The 18808-nt window shown below is 43.7% G+C and overlaps 1 protein-coding gene and 1 pseudogene across 1 annotated transcript in view; one reads left to right on the forward strand and one right to left on the reverse strand.

Annotated features, from left to right (window-relative positions):
* Window positions 1-231: 231 nt before the first annotated feature.
* On the forward strand, window positions 232-7499 carry LOC100960851 (annotated as a pseudogene).
* A 9792-nt stretch (window positions 7500-17291) lies between these two features.
* The window catches only part of AMOT (angiomotin), a 46537-nt gene continuing 45020 nt past the window's right edge, over window positions 17292-18808 (reverse strand). Inside the window, exons 10-11 of the mRNA XM_012812307.2 lie at window positions 17782-18483; window positions 17292-17437 (exon numbers count right to left, since the gene is read on the reverse strand). Coding sequence (XP_012667761.1) covers window positions 17340-17437; window positions 17782-18483 — 800 coding nt within the window. The 3' untranslated portion in view covers window positions 17292-17339. The remainder of the gene's footprint in view (window positions 17438-17781; window positions 18484-18808) is intronic.

Consider the following 18808-nt stretch of genomic DNA (forward strand, 5'->3'; position numbering starts at 1 on the left):
ATTCCAACTGCTGGGGGTTTGCACTGGGGAACGCTCCTTGTTCTTTAGTTTGGGAATCACAGCTTTCTCTCCACCGGTGCTCACTTTGGGCCGCCTGCCTGCATCTCTACTCTGAGTTTCTGGTCCACCAGCCCAGGCCTTTTTAAAGAAGTGTGGCTGTATCTTAGTAAAGCATCCCGAGAAAGGAGAAGCAAGAATCCAATGTACTCAATTCTAATAGGAAAGCGGTAGATGAGCGAATACCAGGGGTCGGGTAGGAGAATGAGGGATTAGGGAGAGGGGAGGAGGGAGAGGGATGGGGGTTATGGTGTAAGGCACACACCTCTTGGGGGCAGGACACAATTATAAGACGGACTTCGCCTAAAACCTGCCATCAGTGTAACCTAATTCTTTGTACTCTCAATGAATCCCAAATAATAAAAAAAAAGAAATGTGGCTGTGAAGGGAAGGAGAGGAGGCTGCAGCTTGAGCACCTTGATTAGATGAGGAGCAGGAGCCAAGGAGCCGGGAGAGGTTGCAGACTAGGGAAGGAGAGGGCTTGGGGGTGGGCGGGGCTGCCCGAGGAGACGAGGAGGGGCTCAGATCCAGAGCAAAGGTGGCGGGTGGTGGAAGCTGATTTTGATCTGGAAAAAGGGGGCCTGATCTTCAGAGACTGGAGGAAAAGAGGAGTTGAGTGAAGCCATTGCTATGTTCACTGGTAGAAAGGGCTGGAAGTTGGGGTTGTTCCCGAGGTGGCTTTTGAGCTGGTTAACACCAACACGGCAATAGCAGCTGTTTGCAGCTAACCTGCTTTCTCATTGGTCTGTGGCTATGCTCTACTTATTGTTATATATTTTTACTATGAGCCTCACGTTCCCAACTGAAAACTCTGCTTCCAGGTTGAACTGTCTGTGAACAAGGGCGATGGATATTTGCAGGTTGTGTGAAAAGAATACTACATGTGAAGTACTTGCTGAAGGGAACAGGAAGCTGGCCAAGGGCAAGTACAGAAGGTCCCAGCTGAAACTGGAGCCTATGAATGTGTGGTGGCACCAATCTGCACATCTTTCTCCAGCAACCACAATAGGCCAGGCACGGTGGCTCATGCTTGTAATTTTCACACTTTGGGAGGCTGAGGTGGGAGGACTGTTTGAGGCCAAGTATTTGAGACCACGCTGAGCAATATACTGAGACCCTGTCTCTACAGAAAATAGAAAAAATTAGCCAGGCCTAGTGGCATGCATCTGTAGTCCCAGCTACTCAGGAGGCCAAGGTAGAAGGATCACTTGAGCCCAGAAGTTCAACGCTGCAGTGAGCTATGATAGCACCACTGCATCCCAGCCTGGGCAGCACAGCAAGACCCTGTCTCGAACAAAACAGAACAACAGCAACCAAAAAATTTCAGATCAGATACAGAAGGAAATGTAGCTTCTGGATGAACCATTCATTCATTTATCCAGCAACGTTTATTGAGCACTTTTATTTTTTACATCAGGTAGTATTCTAAACTCTAGGGCAGGGGTCCTCAAACTTTTTAAACAGAGGGCCAGTTCACTGTCCCTCAGACCATTGGAGGGCGGGCCTGTAGGCCCCAGGATGAGTCAGCTGCTAAGCAGGACAGGCAGCGGCAGTAAAAACACCAGTTGGGCCTGATAAGTGTCCTAGATGGGCCGCATGTGGCCCGCGCGTCATAGTTTGAGGACGCCTGCTCTAGGGATACAACAGTGAGCAAAAACCAGGCAGGATCATTTACAATATCAAAACGGCTGCATAAGTCAGCATTTTCCCTTTCATTTTCTTAAGATCATGCAACAACAAGGAGGAATCAACAAGAACAAAAAACTACAAACTCACTGTATATCCTAAGGCAAATATGATCCACAGACTCAAAAATATATGTGGTAGCTGCCAAAAGTCCCTGAGATAGGGAAGGAAAGAGGAAGAAGAAAGGAAAGTGAGGAAGAGTTGGCAGAAGTGAAGAGAAGCACCGAGAACAGAAAGCACAGCTCAGATCTCAGAAAGTGTTAACAAAAATATACTCCCTGGGGCACGGTGCCTGTGGCTCAGTGAGTAGGGCACTGGCCCCATTTACCGAGGGTGGTGGTTTCAAACCCAGCCCCAGCCAAACTGCAACAGAAAAATAGCTGGGCATTGTGGCAGGTGCCTGTAGTCCCAGCTACTCGGAGGCTGAGGCAAGAGAATCGCCTAAGCCCAAGAGCTGGAGGTTGCTGTGAGCTGTGATGCCACAGCACTCTACCGAGGGTGATAAAGTGAGACTCTGTCTCTAATAATAATAATAAATAAAACTCTCTCTATATATATACACACACACTCCCTGAAGGTGAGGAGTACACCTGATCTGTAAAAGCTATACCCTAGTTTGCAAGAGCAGATTCAGGGACTAGAATGAGTAGAGAAGGGGCAAAGAAAGACCTTTCAGGACTAGATTTGGCTTAGAGAGGCTAAAGCGGTGGGACCAGTAAAGAACCACGTGGAGGAGCCATATTTGCAGGAAGTAGTTTGTGTCTTTGCCTGCAGGGGGATAGGGTTTGTTGATTGTGTTAAACAAAATTTATAGGAGGCCATTGATTTGAACTGAGCTCCTACACTAGACCTCAACAGACCAAACCAAAATGGAATCAGCCATGCCGAAGTTTCACACCAACGAGCAGAAACTAAGTTGTTTATTTATCTGACCTCCCAAGAAGTCAGGAGAGGGCAGGGGTGTGGAGAGAGAGAGAGAGAGAGAGACCAGTCAAATCCTCAAACAGGCCAATTTTAGCTGGCATGATAATAAGCAGGTCTCCTCTGCTTTAACCTTCTTCACAGGGAAAGTAAGTTTGAAATAACCAATCTGATTTTTTCTCTTTATTTCTTTGAGACACGATCTCCCTCTGACACCCAGGTTGGAGTACAGTGGCATATCATAGCTCACTGCAGCCGCAGACTCCTTGGGTTCAAGCAATCCTCCTGACTCAGCCGCTCAATTATCTGGGACTACAGGCATGCACCACCATGCCCAGCTAAATCGTCTTACTTTTGTAGAAATGAAATCTCCTGAGTTGCCCAGGTGGGTCTCCAACTCCTGACCCTCCTGCCTCAGCCTCCCAAAGTGCTGGGATTATAGGCATGAGCCACCACACCCAACTTCTAATTCATTTTTTATTCCTTGTTTCTGCTTTTCTGTCTATAAATACTCCCCATGCTGCAGAGTGGAATTCTCTGAACAACTTCTGGCTGTGGGGGCTGCCCAATTTGCGAATCATTCTTTGCTCACATAAGCTCTGTTAAATTTATCTTGGGTAAAGGTTTTATTTAATCAGATTGGGAAGCATGGGGGGCTACCTGGCCCATTTTTTTTCATCATTGGGGCCTCCTGCCAATAGCTGGGCCAGGATAATCCAAATCATTCAAGGATGGATCATTAAAATGGATTGGCCCAGTACTGATAAAAGTACATTCGTTTTTCAAAGGTGGAAAAGTGCGGCAAAAACAAACCTCACACAAAACTGTGCTGCTGAGTAGATTAAAATATTCTCCAATCTTCCAGAAAATTAAAAAATAATGAAGTCATCAGCTGCCTAAGTGAAGGCTGCAACACAGAAGACTATAGAAGAGATGGTAATAGAACAGACAAAGGTAGAATTTGAGCCGGCAGAACTCAATGGACTTGGTCAGATTCTGAGTATATTTGAAGGTGGAACTGATAGGATCTGCTTATGACTCGGATGGAGGGTATCAACTGCATGGGCCTCTTCCGGTGTTCTGGGAGGGTTTCTAGCAGATGGGTTCACATGGCAGTTTGTTTCTATCAAATTTGGAAAAATAGGAGGGCTTAACCTATTGGTTAAAATTGGTTAAGATGAGTGTATTGGTTAGTTAACTAACTTTGTGTTAGTTTGACCAACCTATGATGCCCTCTAGTTTAGGTTATGTCAAACACCAGTGTAGATCTTCCTGTGAAGATATTTTTTTTTAAATTATTTCTTATTAAATCATAACTTTGTACATTGATGCACAAAGTGCATGGGGTTCAGCGTACTGCTTCAGTACACAATGTGAAATACATTGAATTAAGTAACACATCCATCACAAGTATACTCATTTCTAAATAGTTATGAAATGTACCATTGCATCATGCACATTAGGTGAGGCCCCCCCCAAATATCCTCCCTCTGTCCATATCCCCCCTCCCCTCCCCTCTCTCTCCTCTTTCCCTTCTACTTTCTGGACTATAGTTATGTTTTGCTATTTTTATGTGTGTGTAGGTGGTTATATATTGATTTCATAGTAGTATTGAATACATGGGATACTTTTTTCCCATTCTTGAGATACTTTACTAAGAAGAATATGTTCCAGCTCCACCCAGGCAAACATAAAAGATGTGAAGTCTCCATCTTTTTTACGGCTGAATAGCATCCCATATACCACAATTTGTTAATCCATTCATGGGCCGATGGGTACTTGAGCTGTTTCCATGTCTTGGCTATTCTGAATTGGGCTGCAGTAAACATTCTGGTGCAAATGTCTTTGTTGTAAAATGATTTTTGAAAATCATCTGGGTATATACCTAGTAGAGAAATTGCAGGATCAAATGATAGGTCTACTTTTAGTTCCTTGAGTGTTCTCCAAACTTCTTTCCAAAAAGGTCGCATTAGCTTGCATTCCCACCAGCAGTGTAGAAGCATTCCCTTTTCTCCGCATCCACACCAACATCTGTAGTTTTGGGATTTTGTGATGTGGGCGACTCTTGCAATGTGATTCACATTTCAATAAGTAGATTTTGTGTAAAGAGAATACTCTTTATAATGTAGGTGGGCTTCTTCTGATCAGTTAATGGTTTTAAGAACAAAGTCTGAGGCTCGGCGCCTATAGCTCAACCGGCTAAGGCGCCAGCCACGTACACCTAAGGTGGCGGGTTCGAATCCCCAGCCCGGACCCGCCAAACAACAATGACGGCTGCAACCAAAAAATAGCCGGGCGTTGTGGCGGGCGCCTGTGGTCCCAGCTACTTGGGAGGCTGAGGCAGGAGACTCGCTTGAGCCCAGGAGTTGGAGGTTGCTATGAGCTGTAATGCCATGGCACTCTACCCAGGGGGACAGCTTGAGGCTCTGTCTCAAAAAAAAAAAAAAAAAGAACAAAGTCTGAGCTTTCCTAAAGTAAACCTACCTCAATTCTGCCTCAAGACTACAGTGTCCAATGTCTGAATTTCTACCCTGCTGACCAACTCGACGGATTTCAAACTTGTCAGCCCCACAATTATATGAGCCAATTCCTTAAAATCTCTGTGTGTGTGTGTGTGTGTGTGTGTGTATAAAATCTCCTATTTGTTCTACTTCTTTGGAGAACCTTGACTAATGAATACAAGTCTAATCTCTTTCCACTCTGATTTCCCTCCATTATACTTTCTCTCATATTTAAGATCAAGCAAAGGGGAAGCTGAGTTGAAGACATATTTAGTTCGCGTTTACTGAGATATTTGTATGTGATTTTTCACTCCATCCTGCCTATAGATAAATCATTGCTCAACCATCTTGGTAAAGCAATGGTTTCCAGAAATACCCTAATTGTTTATTCTGCTGACTCATTCAGCATGGTAATTACCAAGGTGCAAAGCCAGAGATATTATCACTATATAAATGTATCCTATGACACTTGGTACTGCAAGTATGTGGTACTGGAGGAGAAATAAAATTTGAAATATATGGATTCAGAAATTAGCCTGTGGAAAATTCTTTTAATCACCTGATGTGTAAAACAATGTGCAGAGTTTTCAGGTCTCATGAATGCCTAACTACAAAAGGAATTCTCTTCTATTAGCAATATACTCAGTAATAAAATGGACACGACTATGTACTATACTTTTGTTTCATCTGTGATGTGAATTGCATAAAATATAATTCATTGGAGTTCTTATGTTTGTATAGCAAAGACCTTAAGTAGTTTGACAAGCATTGAAAACATTTGGGTGTACAATTGCGTGCTTATCTTCTCAATCATCAATAATAACAAATTTTGATCCACTGTGCTAGTGAAAAGACAATATTATCTTTCTATTCTCCTGATAGCCAATGATATTGCAAAACCATTGCCATATAAAGAAGTAAATAAGGAATATGAATCCAAAAGTGTAGGAGGCTGGGTGTAGTAGCTGTAATCCTAGCACTCTAGGAGGCCGAGGAGGGTAGATGCCTTGAGCTCAGGAGTTTGAGACCAGCCTGAGCAAGAGCAAAACCCCGTCTCTACTAAAAATAGAAAAACTAACTGGGGATCATGGTAGGGACCTATAGTCCCAGCTACTCAGGAGGCTGAGGCAGGAGGATCGCTTGAGCCCAAGAGTATGAGGCTGCTGTGAGCTATGAGGCCACAGTACTCTAGCTAGCCTGGGTCAACAGAGTGAGACTCTGTCTCACAAAAAATCAAACAACAGTGTAGGAAAAAAGTACAATGGAGCTGTATTTGTCAGTTAATTAGCTTAAAAATACTGTGCTGCTTCTTCTCAGAGAAAACACCAAACGGTAGATGACTCAGGTACGGTAAGAGGGCCCAGAGGTCCTGGGGTGCCATGGTGGCTTCTGCACAGGCTTTGGCAATGGGATTCAGGGCTAGTGTAATGGCCAGGGTCATGACCGTGGTCATGGTCAAGGCTGAGACTGTGGCCTTGGAGCTTGCAGAGGCAAGGCAGAGGACAGGAGTGAGGCCCATCATCATGCTGGGCCACCTGGTCAAGGACATGAATCCCTGGAGGAGGTCTAGCTCTACTTCCTGCCCATCAAGGAGTCTGAGATCATTGACATTTTCCTGGGCACATCTCTCAAGGACGAGGTTTTGAAGATTATGGCGGTACAAAAGCAGGCCCGCTTTAGCAAGTAGACCAGGTTCAAGGTGTTTGTTGCTATTGGGGATTATAGTGGCCATGTCAGTGTAGGTGTTAAGTGCTCCAAGGAGGTGACCACTGCCATCTGAGGGACTATGATCCCATCTAAGATCTCCATTGTCCCAGTGTGGAGAGGCTACTGAGGGAACAAGATGGGCAGGTACCACACTGTTCTTGCAAGGTGCCAGGTAGCTGCACCTCTGAGCTGGTACGTCTCATCCTTGCCCCTAGAGGAACAGGCATCGTCTCAGACCATGTGCCTAAGAAGCTGCCAATAATGGCTGGTATCAATGACTACCATACCTCAGCCAGGAGCTGCATTGTCACCCTAGGCAACTTTGCTAAGGCTAGTTTTGATGCCATGTCCTAGACCTTTAGCTATGTGATTCCAGACCTCTGGAAAGAGACTGTATTCACCTTGTCTCCCTACCAGGAATTCACAGACCATCTTGTCAAGGGATCTTGTCAAGTCTCCCTACCAGGAATTCACAGACCATCTTGTCAAGGGATCTTGTCAAGTCTCCCTACCAGGAATTCACAGACCATCTTGTCAAGGGAGAGAGACTTCACCATAGTCTCTGTCCAGAGGACCCAGGCTCCAGCTGTAGCTTACAGCACAGCATTTTTTATACAAGAAAACTAAAGTTAATTAAGCCTGATCAAAAAACTGTGCTTTTTATTGTCATGTCTCTGCTAGTTGGCAGCTTTTGAAACGTTGTAGTTACTTGTGATTTCTCATTCTAAATAAACATTTTAATATCTGGTTGTGTGTTCATAATTTTAAAAGTTCTTTTTCCTAAAGAGGGTCTTTCAAATGATCTAAGCTTCAGAACTCACAAAGCGGGGATCGAGTCAGAAAAAAGGAAAAAGTATTGAAGGATATATCCCCTTGCTTTCTTTTGGATTTTATGACTTTGCTTGTTGCAAAGAATACGTAAGTATCTATCACGCAGCTGGTTTCTAGCATGTCACAAAACAGTTATTTGCTTTTCCCCTTTTCCTCTCTCTGGTTTGGCCCATGAATGTCAAGGTGGCTCAGCAACTACCTCACTTCTCTTGACCATCTATTGTGACATGACACATGTCTTGAATACCTGTTTTCCCCTCCCTTATTTGTGCCAATTAACCCCACAACCATAAAATCATGGCTTAAAAAAAAATGTAAGATCTCTTGTCTTCCTTCTTTTTTTTTTTTTTTTTATTTCCTCAGATTTGGGGGAGAGAGACTTATTCTTGTAGACGTATCTTCTTTGAAAAATGATATGCAGAATAAGATAATAGAGTGGGTATAGCCAAGATGGGAGAATAAAGTCTGAAGTGCATATAGAGCCAGAGGAGGAAAAAAAACGAGGCTTGATGAAGAAATCTGCAGGCTGGTAAAATATTTTCACATTTTAAAATGTCTTTCATCTGTGCCGCATAGCCACTTTTGGATCCATGTGAAAGAATTTATGACCTCAGAGGCAGTATTTAGTCTCATGGAATCATGGCATGTAAGAGCTAGAAGGGACATTAGAGATCATAATCCAGTGACCTCATATTACAGAACAGTCATTGGAGGTAAATGAGCTCGCCAAGATCACAAATGTGATTGTGGTTGCCTCAAGGACTATAAACCATAAACCAAAACCAAAAGTAACCACCAACATACCATGTTTGATCGGAGCAGTAAATCAACCACTTAGAGTGATACTTGGGGAGAGGAATAACCAGCAATTTCATCACGGGACTAAGAGTGAACGAAGGAAACCAAATGGCTACCCATTGAAGTAACAGAGTGTGGGACAGCTAATACTCAGACTGGACTTATCCATCTAACCGCGTGTAGTTGGGAGTCTATTAAGTAGCAGAAGAACTGAAGAAAGGAAGGAAAGTTAGATAAATGCCAGAAACTCCTTGGCTAGTGTTTCCCACAGTATGTAGTCCCAGAAAGAGCTACACAGATCGTGAAATCCTCCTGTTAGATATATATCCAAAGGAAATGAAATCAGTATGTCAACAAGATATCTGCATTCCAGTATTTATTGTAACACTACCCACAGTAGTTAAGATATAGAATCAATGGATAAATTGATTAAGAAAATGTGGTCTATATGCACATTGGAATACTATTCAGCCACAAAAAGAATGACATCCATGGCCAGGCATGGTGGCTCATGCCTGTAATCCTAGCACTTTGGGAGACTGAGGCAGGAGGAACCCTTAAGGCCAGGAGTTCAAGACCAGCCTGAGCAAGAGTGAGACCCCGTCTCTCAAAAAAAATAGAAAATTAGCCAGGTGTGATGGTGTGCACCTGTAGTCCCAGTTACTTGGGAGGCTGAGGCAAAAGGATCACTTGAGCCCAGGAGTTTGAGGTTGCAGTGAGCTATGACCATGCCTCTGTACTCTAGCCTGGGGGACAAAGTGAGACCCTGTCTCAAACAAACAAACAAACAAACAAACAAACAAAATGACTAGAAGAGAGATTTCTGATTCTGCTCACCACAAAGAAATGGTAAATGTTTAAAATGATAGATACGCTAACTTCCTTCCACACTTTTAACATGTATCAAAACATCACATTGTACCTCACTGTAAAAGTATTATGTGTCAATCATAAATTAGAAAAAAAAAAATCTCCTGGGAAACCTGTTGGAGTGCAAATTCCTGGGTCTTACTCTAGAACCATAGGGTAAACATTTCTGAGGGAAAGTCAGAGAGGTGATTCCAGGACAAATGGTTTAGAGAAGACCCCCCCCCCGCCAAAAAAAAAAAAAACACTGCTCTAGGTGAGTATCAGAGAAAATAATGATGCCATTTTGGTAATGTCCTGTGAACATAAAGAAAAGAAGATACTCAGAACAGAGCATGATAATGGATTCTGATGAAATAAAAGCCCAAGATATTTGCATCCTAATTTCAAATTTATCAACCATAAAACTTTGGGTTAGTTATTTTACTTTTCCTGGTATATCTTATGCACATTGCAATCAGAAGCTTTTGAAACATTTTTAAGCAGGTGAATGACATTATATAAACTATATTTGTTGATGAATAGAGATTAAAAAGAGTGGAACAAGAGTGGGCACGACAGATCAGTTAATGCACTATTAAAATAGTCCAGGTGAAGGATAATGATGGCTTAGAATAGGTTGTTGGCAGTAGAGCTGGAAAGAATCAAATAAGTTTTGAGATTTATTTTGATAGTATCAGTAATGGATTTGATATTAACTATAAGGGAGTGGGAGGTGTCAAAGACGACTCATGAGTTTCTGTCTTATGATGAATGGCTAAGGTTTTAGGGAGTATGAATAAATTGCAGATTAAAGTGATTGAGTTTGAAACTCAAATCAGGTATGTTAGGGGAAACATTTAGGGGAAAATAGAAGCATGGAAGGACTTGATGGGGGGCATCTGTTCACCCTGGGGAGCTATTGAAGGTTTTTAATCAGGAGAGTGTCATAGTTGGTTAGTCTGGTCACAGCGTAGATTGTTTGGCAGATAACGTCAGAGTAGGCAAACTAGAAGGAAGGGAAACTGTGGCCAGAGAGTGGGGTACTGGGGGACGTGATGTCCATAGTGAAACAGTGCTGAGTGATAACCAGATCTGAGTTGGCCATGGACACAGCGAGCTGAAATGCAGTGGACATGGAAATCAGTGTAGGTGGAGAGGCCAAGGAGCTGACGGGCCAGGATACTGGCTGGGTCATTTGGGGCTGGAGAGACAACCGTAATCCAGGGGCCAAAATTATCAGTGCATCTGGGATAGTGACCAAATCAGTTGATGATGGTAAACAAGGAACAGCTGGACATTAAAGGCGCCAGAGCTGTTTATATGAGTGGAGGAATAGTGGCTTAGAACCTAAACCAGGGAGCCTCTAAAGATGCCCTGTGGTATGTGGGTTGTGGGAGAAGGAGCCCCTCTGTTTTTGAGACCACAGCTTCTGTTTAAGGCAGGAGTTTAGGGATCAAACGCCAAGTGACAAGACAGAAACATATTGTCATGGTTGTGTTTGTGAGGCTCTCCAACCTCCTCTCCCATGAGTTTCACAGGGACAGGTATCTGCTACATTTTACTGATAAATCTCTGTGATCCTACTAAGGACCTTATGCACAGGTAAGCACATGTTCACTAGCAGACATAAGACGAGAACTCCATGCTGTATTGACATCTAGACCAGTACATTCTACCACCTGATTGAGTTTGTAAGTTTCTTCTAAGAGGTTGTTTAAATTCAGAGCAGTTCTTTGGGGCCTTTGATCTTGGAAACAAAGTCTCCATTTGATTATAGATCTGACAATGTAAGACTGACTTTGCACATGCTATTCCTTCTGCATGGAATTTCACCCCCATCTCTTAGGTCGACAGGTTAACATCTACACATCCTTCAAAGCTCAACTGAGATCCTACCCACTCTGCACGCACCATTCCATCCCAGCAATCACTTCCTTTTTTGGCGTTAGTGCTGTATCTTATTCAAACTTTGTCGCCCTTGGTTGAATGCAATGGCATCCTAGCTCACAGCAACCTCAAGTGATCCTCTTGCCTTAGTCTCTGGGGTAGCTGAGACTATAGGTGCCTGCCACAATGGCCATCTTGTGGAGATAGACTGATCTCTCTGTGGGACCTCAATCCAGGGTTTAGCAGGCAGACAAGCCATCCCTTAGGGATATTTATTAAGGCCACCAAAGATGAAAGGAACATGGTACCCAAACAGGGTAAAGTCATCAAGACTATCCCTATGGGGAGAATCAGCAGGCAGACAAGTCTGAGTCTTTCTGATCAGCAGTTAAGACTAGGGAAGCTGGTTTGTGTGGCCTATGGACACTAAACTTGTTCTCCCCTCTCCCTTTCTGAATGGGTTATCTGGCGATTGTTGACAATTTATTACCCTATGCCAGCCTTATTCTTCTACCCATCCTTCTGGAGACTTGGGATTCCTTTTTTCCTATCTTTGAATTTTGACACCTTTAAATTTTTTCACAAATGCTTTGTCTTGGAGATCAATAAAAAGTGTCTGAGGAGTCAGAAGGCTGCTACATTGCTTCAATCTGCTACTATGCCTCTCCAGGATATCCACACTTTATACATGAAGTTGGTGTAAAAAAGTCTTATTTCTCCAGCATCATCTCCTTTGTTGACCCCCCCCCAACCCAAGCTGGGGTCCCCAGGGCATCCTGACCCTGGCTATTTTTAGAGACAGTCTCACTCTTGCTCCAGCTGGGTCTTGAACTCCCGAGCTCAAGCAACCCACCTGCCTGGGCCTCCCAGAGTGCTAGGATTATAGGTGTGAGCTACTGCGTCCAGCCAAACATACCATTTCATGGATCACAATGAATTGTATATGTGTGTACGTGTGTGTGTTTAGTTTTCCCTAATACATTAGAATCATGGATAGTATTTTTTTTTTTAATTTTGTATTCCAGGGCCTTTCACATAATGGTAACATCTAAAAAGTAGTGACTTGATAACTCATATATGCCTGAATCCATCGGCAGAGGCAACCAGCCAATGAAAAAAACGTGAGGACCCAAATAAATTGCTGGGTTTGGACAGTTTGTGCATCTAAGTAGGGGATACTTACGACAGGGCATGAGATTCTGGTGTTGTGGAGAGCACTTTTCTTCTTAGATGCTAAGTCCTATCACCCAGGACTCTTCTCTCCAATACCAGTGTGACTGCCAGGCTATGTAGAAAGCATTCTAAGACTAAACCATTTCCATTTTTTCATCCAGGAGAAACAGTCCCACATGATAAAATGGAGATAGAGGTGGGAAGCAGAGGTGTTTTTTTCCTGCAACCTAGTTAACTCATACAGAGTGTACAGATCGATTATCTCAGTAGAAAAGATCTGCCAGAAGGAAGATGAAGTAGCACAGACACACCGGGTCAGTGTAATGCTGGATCATGTTAATACCCGTAAGGGCTACTACGATGTGGTTTTGCACACTTTTGAAGGACCACTTGGTTTTTCTTCCCACAAGTTACTACTCGGGGAGAACGAGGCACAGTATATGTATTTCTGAAAAGACTGTTGTGCAAAGCTTTGTAAAGTGTGGTTAACTGACTACCATCGACTTTGTCTTGAAAAAGAGGGGAGGGCCCTCATCCCTACAGTTTTCAAAGCATTCATCATCAAAGTGGAGGGACTAAACCCCAAGGGAAGAAGAAATCAAATTTATAGCAGGATGAATTCTACAACCCGGGCCCCATCTTGTGTGCTACATCCATCAAGTCTATTTCACTCTAAAACATGTCGTCTCAAAGTCCTCGGGGATCCTTTTCCTCACCAGTTAGGTTTGGAACTCACTGGTAAACAGGAGGCACCAAAAGGGCAGTGTAAAGGCGGCTTTAACATTTTCAGTGAAGAGCCAACTCGTTTGTGGCTTTGATTTGCTTTTAATAACAAGCTCCCTCAACCAAAACTGATGAATTGGCATAAGAACAAGGGTATAAAAGGAATATCCAGGGGCCTTCCAAAATGCTAACCAAAGGATGAATTCTTTGCTTTGGGTGGCCATCATTTTATCCCTTGGAAGCAGGAGATAAAAAGATGCAAAGCTTTTAATATATGCTGCCTGAGTATATAAAGAGACCGATTAGAGCATGTGGCCTGTGGTGTTGTCTTAATACTTTATAATCTATAATCACATTCCATACTTCAAGCAAATGCAAATTCTGCTCATGCTCTCCTTGAAAGGCAATTTCACTGCATACTGAATTGAAAGTAATCACTGATACAGCACAAATAAAGCCTCTGTCGGGTAAACACCAAAGCATTTTCCACACGGTGCTGCATTTTAAAATAGCTAACTTTATTTTCAGTGAAAAGATAGGCACAAAGTGGATTTAAACCTGCTTAATTTTATTGGAACTAGCTCAGTCGATTACAGAAGGGGGGTCACAATCATTATGGCACCACATACATTTTAAACCAAAGGCGATTCTTCTCTAGCCATCTGCCAACGCCAAGCTATCCATTTTACAAACACATGCCGTGAATCACAAGGGAGGCCAGGAGGAGGTTTTGATGGCTACATGTAACCCATCGTTGCTACCGGAAAAAAATAAACAAACTCCCGACACTTGTCCTACTGATGATGGATGGCACTTGGATGATATATTTCCAAGGATTGTGGCCGGCTGAAATGGGTGGCCATCAGCCCACAGCTGATGCCTGCCTTGCAAAACATTTTCAGTAAGAATGCACATATTTTAAGTAACATTTTCCATATGTGAATGAGTAATTGGGATAACAATATGGCTAACAGACAGGAGAATATCATTTATCACAGTTACTGCATATGTATATATTGTAAGCTGCCACATTCTGAGTGTTTAGGCTTTTCATACAAAGTAGTTTGCACAATCAGTTTGTTTATTTTCCAATCTTTATACCCACCCGCACGGTAACAACAAAAAGGGAACATGATGGGTCTCCCGGTATGTCTCCTATGGCAGAAGATGGCAGATAGTTCAGGTTCCTGCTATCCTGTCACCCTGAAGCTCAAAAGCAGCATTGAAAGTCAATCCTTCATTAAATCAACAATCAAGGTACATAATTTTAAAAGAAAGCTCAACTACCTTTATTTTAAAAAAAATCATTAATAGGAATTTTATATCAAGTAAAGTTTGTTCTAACGAAGTTTTTCTTTACATGGGACACCGAGGTACAGATGAATTAGAAGGTCCTCAGAGACCACCAAGCAATACAAGTTTAAGACAACGAAGTCACCTTCTTGTCCTGAGGTGCCAGTGAAATGCATAGATAGATAGGTAGGAGTCCAGAAAGATCCCCAAATATTACATCTACACAAGTGAAAAAAAGGTGGCCAACTAGCGATTTCTCCCATACAGCTGAATTTTTAAAATGAAAACTAGTAGAGATTTTCTGAAAAGGCTGCACCATTCTACTCCACCGATGTGAGTCTTCCTTCCTCTCTTAGACGTGCAATGTTATTTTTGCAAATTACCTGGTTCTGGTATGAGAGGACACAGATGTTCTAGAAAGTTTGAAGTAGTACTTAGGCAAAAACTTCCTCCTTTTTCCAAAACACAGGGTCTCAAGACATGGCTGCCACACAATGTGGAATGTATGACATTTGTCACCTTACAGAATGTGATTGAAATCATGGCTCCCAAAGCTGGCAAACATTCTGGCAATGAGTTATAACCATGAAAGGAGCAGATGAAAAGTTTGTTTTTATCGTTCCTTATTTAGCTGATAGGAAGAGGCTCTTCTGAAGTTTGCCACGTGCTGCTTCTACTACTTGAGTGTTTTTTTTTTTCCCTTTCTCCTTATGACTAAAGGGTCATATTGAATGAGTTATAACACAACTACACTTTTAATTTCTATTGGGATCAACTTTATAACTGAGGACTAAAAGTGTACGTGGGATGATCATGTCATTATTGCAAATGTGAAAAGACTGGCTAAAAATTATCTCACCCTCTGTCTTGTCTTCCCTCCCACCCCAAACACACACACACACACACACACACACACACACACACACAAATTAATTCCTTTGGAAGAAGAGAACTAGGAAAGACACCACTCCTATACTCACAGAAGAACCTCATGAGATGATCCGAGACACACACGCATCGTGAGAAAAGAAGTGGTGTCAATTTACGAGGGGGACGTTTAATACGACTCAATGTTGAAATGCAGACAAGGGAAAACCTTGCACAAGGCACTGCAGGAGAGGCAAGACAGTGGTTCAGAACCCTGGACAAACTACTCAAGGCAGGGACATTTTACAAAATACACGTGCCCTGGACCACAAAAGTGCCTTTTCATAAAATGGGCTTTTCTAAAAATAAGAGTTTCCCAAAAGATGTATGGTCATTGGCAGAGTGGACAGCTATGCTGTGTGTCCTTAAAAAAGTCACTGAACCTCTCTCCAAGTCTCAGATTCTTCAACACTAAAATGAGGGGGGAGGGCTATACTGTTAAGTCCCTTCCTGTCACTATGGCTCAAGATATAATATATCAGGCCTACTCTTCTATTAATCTGGTTTCTAACTAATACAGCCCCAAGCTTCGACCCCCCCAACCCTTACCTAACACCACCCCACTCCCCTCACCCTCCCTTTACCCTTGAAAATTTATCTTAATGATGCTATCTCTAGATTTGTCACCTTAGTGAAGGGCAGAGAGGTGACACAGAGCAGGGACCTGTGACAACTGGCATCTCTCTGTGTCCATGGAGAAAGCCCAATGGTAAGGCTTGGAATCATTGTCTCCTTTGGTCCCCACCTACATGCATATTTCCTGCTGCTTCCCAAAGGTATTCCAAGATGGAGACACTGGCAGTGAGAAGAGGTAGTTGAGGATACTGCTGCAATCAGCCTCTCCCTCAACCCTGACCGCAGCACAGTACACTTTGGGCTTCCGATGCTAGTCCCTTGGAGGTGATGATCAAAAATGCCCTTTAAGACATATGCTAAGAATATGGGAAAACCAAACGAGTTATTTCAAGGTAGTCACCAGAAATTCAAAGCACTCAACCTGTCAACAAAGATGGGTTCTCATTTTGCAAATGACTGGCAACTTGAGACCGGTGACCCAGCCAGTGAATCTGTACTGTAGGCAAAATAAGCACGAAGCCAACTGGTCTTAGAAAGGGCAAGTGAGCTGTGTTCACGGCTACATGCAGGCTACAAAAATCTGCGTACAGCACCTCATGCAATTCTCCGTCAAGGCCTCTCTGATGGACTAACTCCCTAAGAGAGAAGAAGCTGTGCATCATTCATTTAATACTCTCCTAGCCACTGAAAGCAATATATTAATTATCCCAATGCATAAATTACTCCAGAGCATATATATGAATGAACCTCCAGGAAGGAACTAAAAGAATCCACTTCCAAAGCACCACTGAAATGAAGACACACACAGTCCCCTGGGGCAAGGTAGCTGGGAAACTGGGAGGAAAAGTTCGCTCCAGCCACCTTCCTGCACCCCACAACTCCCTACCATTGCTCCAGCTTGCAGAGTTCCTAAAACTATTCCCTTTTGTGAGCCTGAGGCGAGACCTTTCGCTGCCTGCTGTCTGGATAGTAATTATACAAAATAGCACACGCTCAAAATTCTCTCCAGCTTCCCACTTCCAAACTACATGTTGCACACTGTCTTCCACACATACTGTGCTCTTCCATCAAAAGAAATGATCTGGAATATGGAAATTTTAAACAAATTGAAGCACACCGAAAGACGTCCATGTATAACCACCTGTTAACAGTCCCAGTCTTTGCAGAAACCCAAACAATATACTCTAGAGCACATTCTGATGAATCCGTCTTTACAGGCACTCCCTAAGTATACCAGAATAGACTGGAGTTTATGGTATTACTTAAGCAGTCTATCGTTCCAATAGAAAGTCCCTTTAAGAAAAACATCCCCTCCCCCCAACCCTCATCCTCACCCTCAACAGAAGAAACAAAAGGGGAAAATGATTAAAAGCATTCTTGCTGATACACTGCAGCTCTTGATTTGGCCATTTAGATGAGATATTCCACCATCTCTGCGTCAGGCTCTTGTCCCAGGATCTGAATGGGTGCTTTTCTTTCCAGGGTACCGGAGTGGAAAATAGGGCCGTCTAAATGGAAATAAGTGGTTAGAAAACACTGAGAGACAAGGTAAAAACTCAAATTTCTAGAACTAGACAGTTGGAGCTCTCAGTGAAGCCAATGGCAAAATTGAACTTGCCTTTCACTCCCTTCATTTACTTCTGCTGGGAGAAAAGCCCAAAGAAACACATGCCCATTCCCATCTGGGGGGGTCGGGGGGGGATGAGCGGTCATTTAGAGACTCTCCTCACTTCTCTCCCCTTTAGAACATGAAAAACTCAGTCCAAATGACAACTCTGCCCAAACAGACGCCAGGAAGTAAGTTCGCATTCGAAGGCAGAAGCAGAATCTACCTGCTACAGAGAATTATTACCTGTCTTGTCCGGATTGCAGGTCAGACTTGGTGTAGACAAACGACGTGGTCCAGGACCGGTAGCTGGACTTGCAGGAGCCTCAGCCTGAGCCAAAACTGGAGTTGGAGGTGGAGCCGGAGTAGGAGCCGCAGCCGGAGCTGGAGTCGATGCCTGAGCTGGAGCCGGAGCAGAAGCCTGAGCTGCTGCTGGAGCCGGAACCGGAACCGGAGCTGGAGCTGGAACCGGAGCCGGAGCAGCTGGAGCAACCTGAACGGCAGCAGCAGGAGCAGGAGCGGCAGCAGAGGCAGCAGCTGGAAAAGGAGCAGCAGCAGCTGGAGAAACAGCAGCAGCAATAGCGGCAGTTGCTGGCGATGGGGCAGCAGCGGCTGCAGCCGTAGCAGCAGCAGCAGCGGCAGCAGCCGGAGCAGCAACAGCAACTGGAGCAGCAGCTACCATGGTGGTGGTGTTGGTGGCAGCGGTGGCAGTATTGGTGGCAGCAGTGGCAGTGATGGCGGCAGCAGTGGCGGCAGCAGCAACTGGAGTAGGAACAGAGATGGGAGCGACAGCTGCAGCTTTATTCGGTTCCGTTCCACGTTCAGTTTGGGTGCTGCAGTCTCGGCTGCCCGTCTTGGCGTGAGAGGAGAGCAGAGGAGTTGAGGGGGGCACAGGCGAGGGTATAGAAGGGACATAATCAGCACGATAATCTCCACTCAGGAGAATACCTACAAAGGAAAGAGAGAAAGAAATTTGGTAACAAATTCTGGTTACCTGTTTTCCTTTATAGGAATTCAAAAGAAACTTGTTTGGCTGTAAATTTCTCATTTTTGCCTCCAGCAAACCCGCAAATCAATTTATTAGGCACATCCCACCACAGCTAAAAAATGGTTTCTAAGACTGTGGCTCAAAGGAGTAGGACACCGGCCCCATATACCAGAGGTAGCGGGTTCAAACCCAGCCCTGGCCAAAAAAAAAAAAAAAAAAAAAAATGTTTTCTAAGACTTGGAAGATCCCTTCTGAGTCTCATTATCTCGATTCTAGCACCAGATA

Source organism: Otolemur garnettii, unplaced genomic scaffold (genome assembly GCF_000181295.1).
Source record: "Otolemur garnettii isolate 467f Iridium unplaced genomic scaffold, OtoGar3 scaffold00201, whole genome shotgun sequence".
Taxonomy (NCBI): domain Eukaryota; kingdom Metazoa; phylum Chordata; class Mammalia; order Primates; family Galagidae; genus Otolemur; species Otolemur garnettii.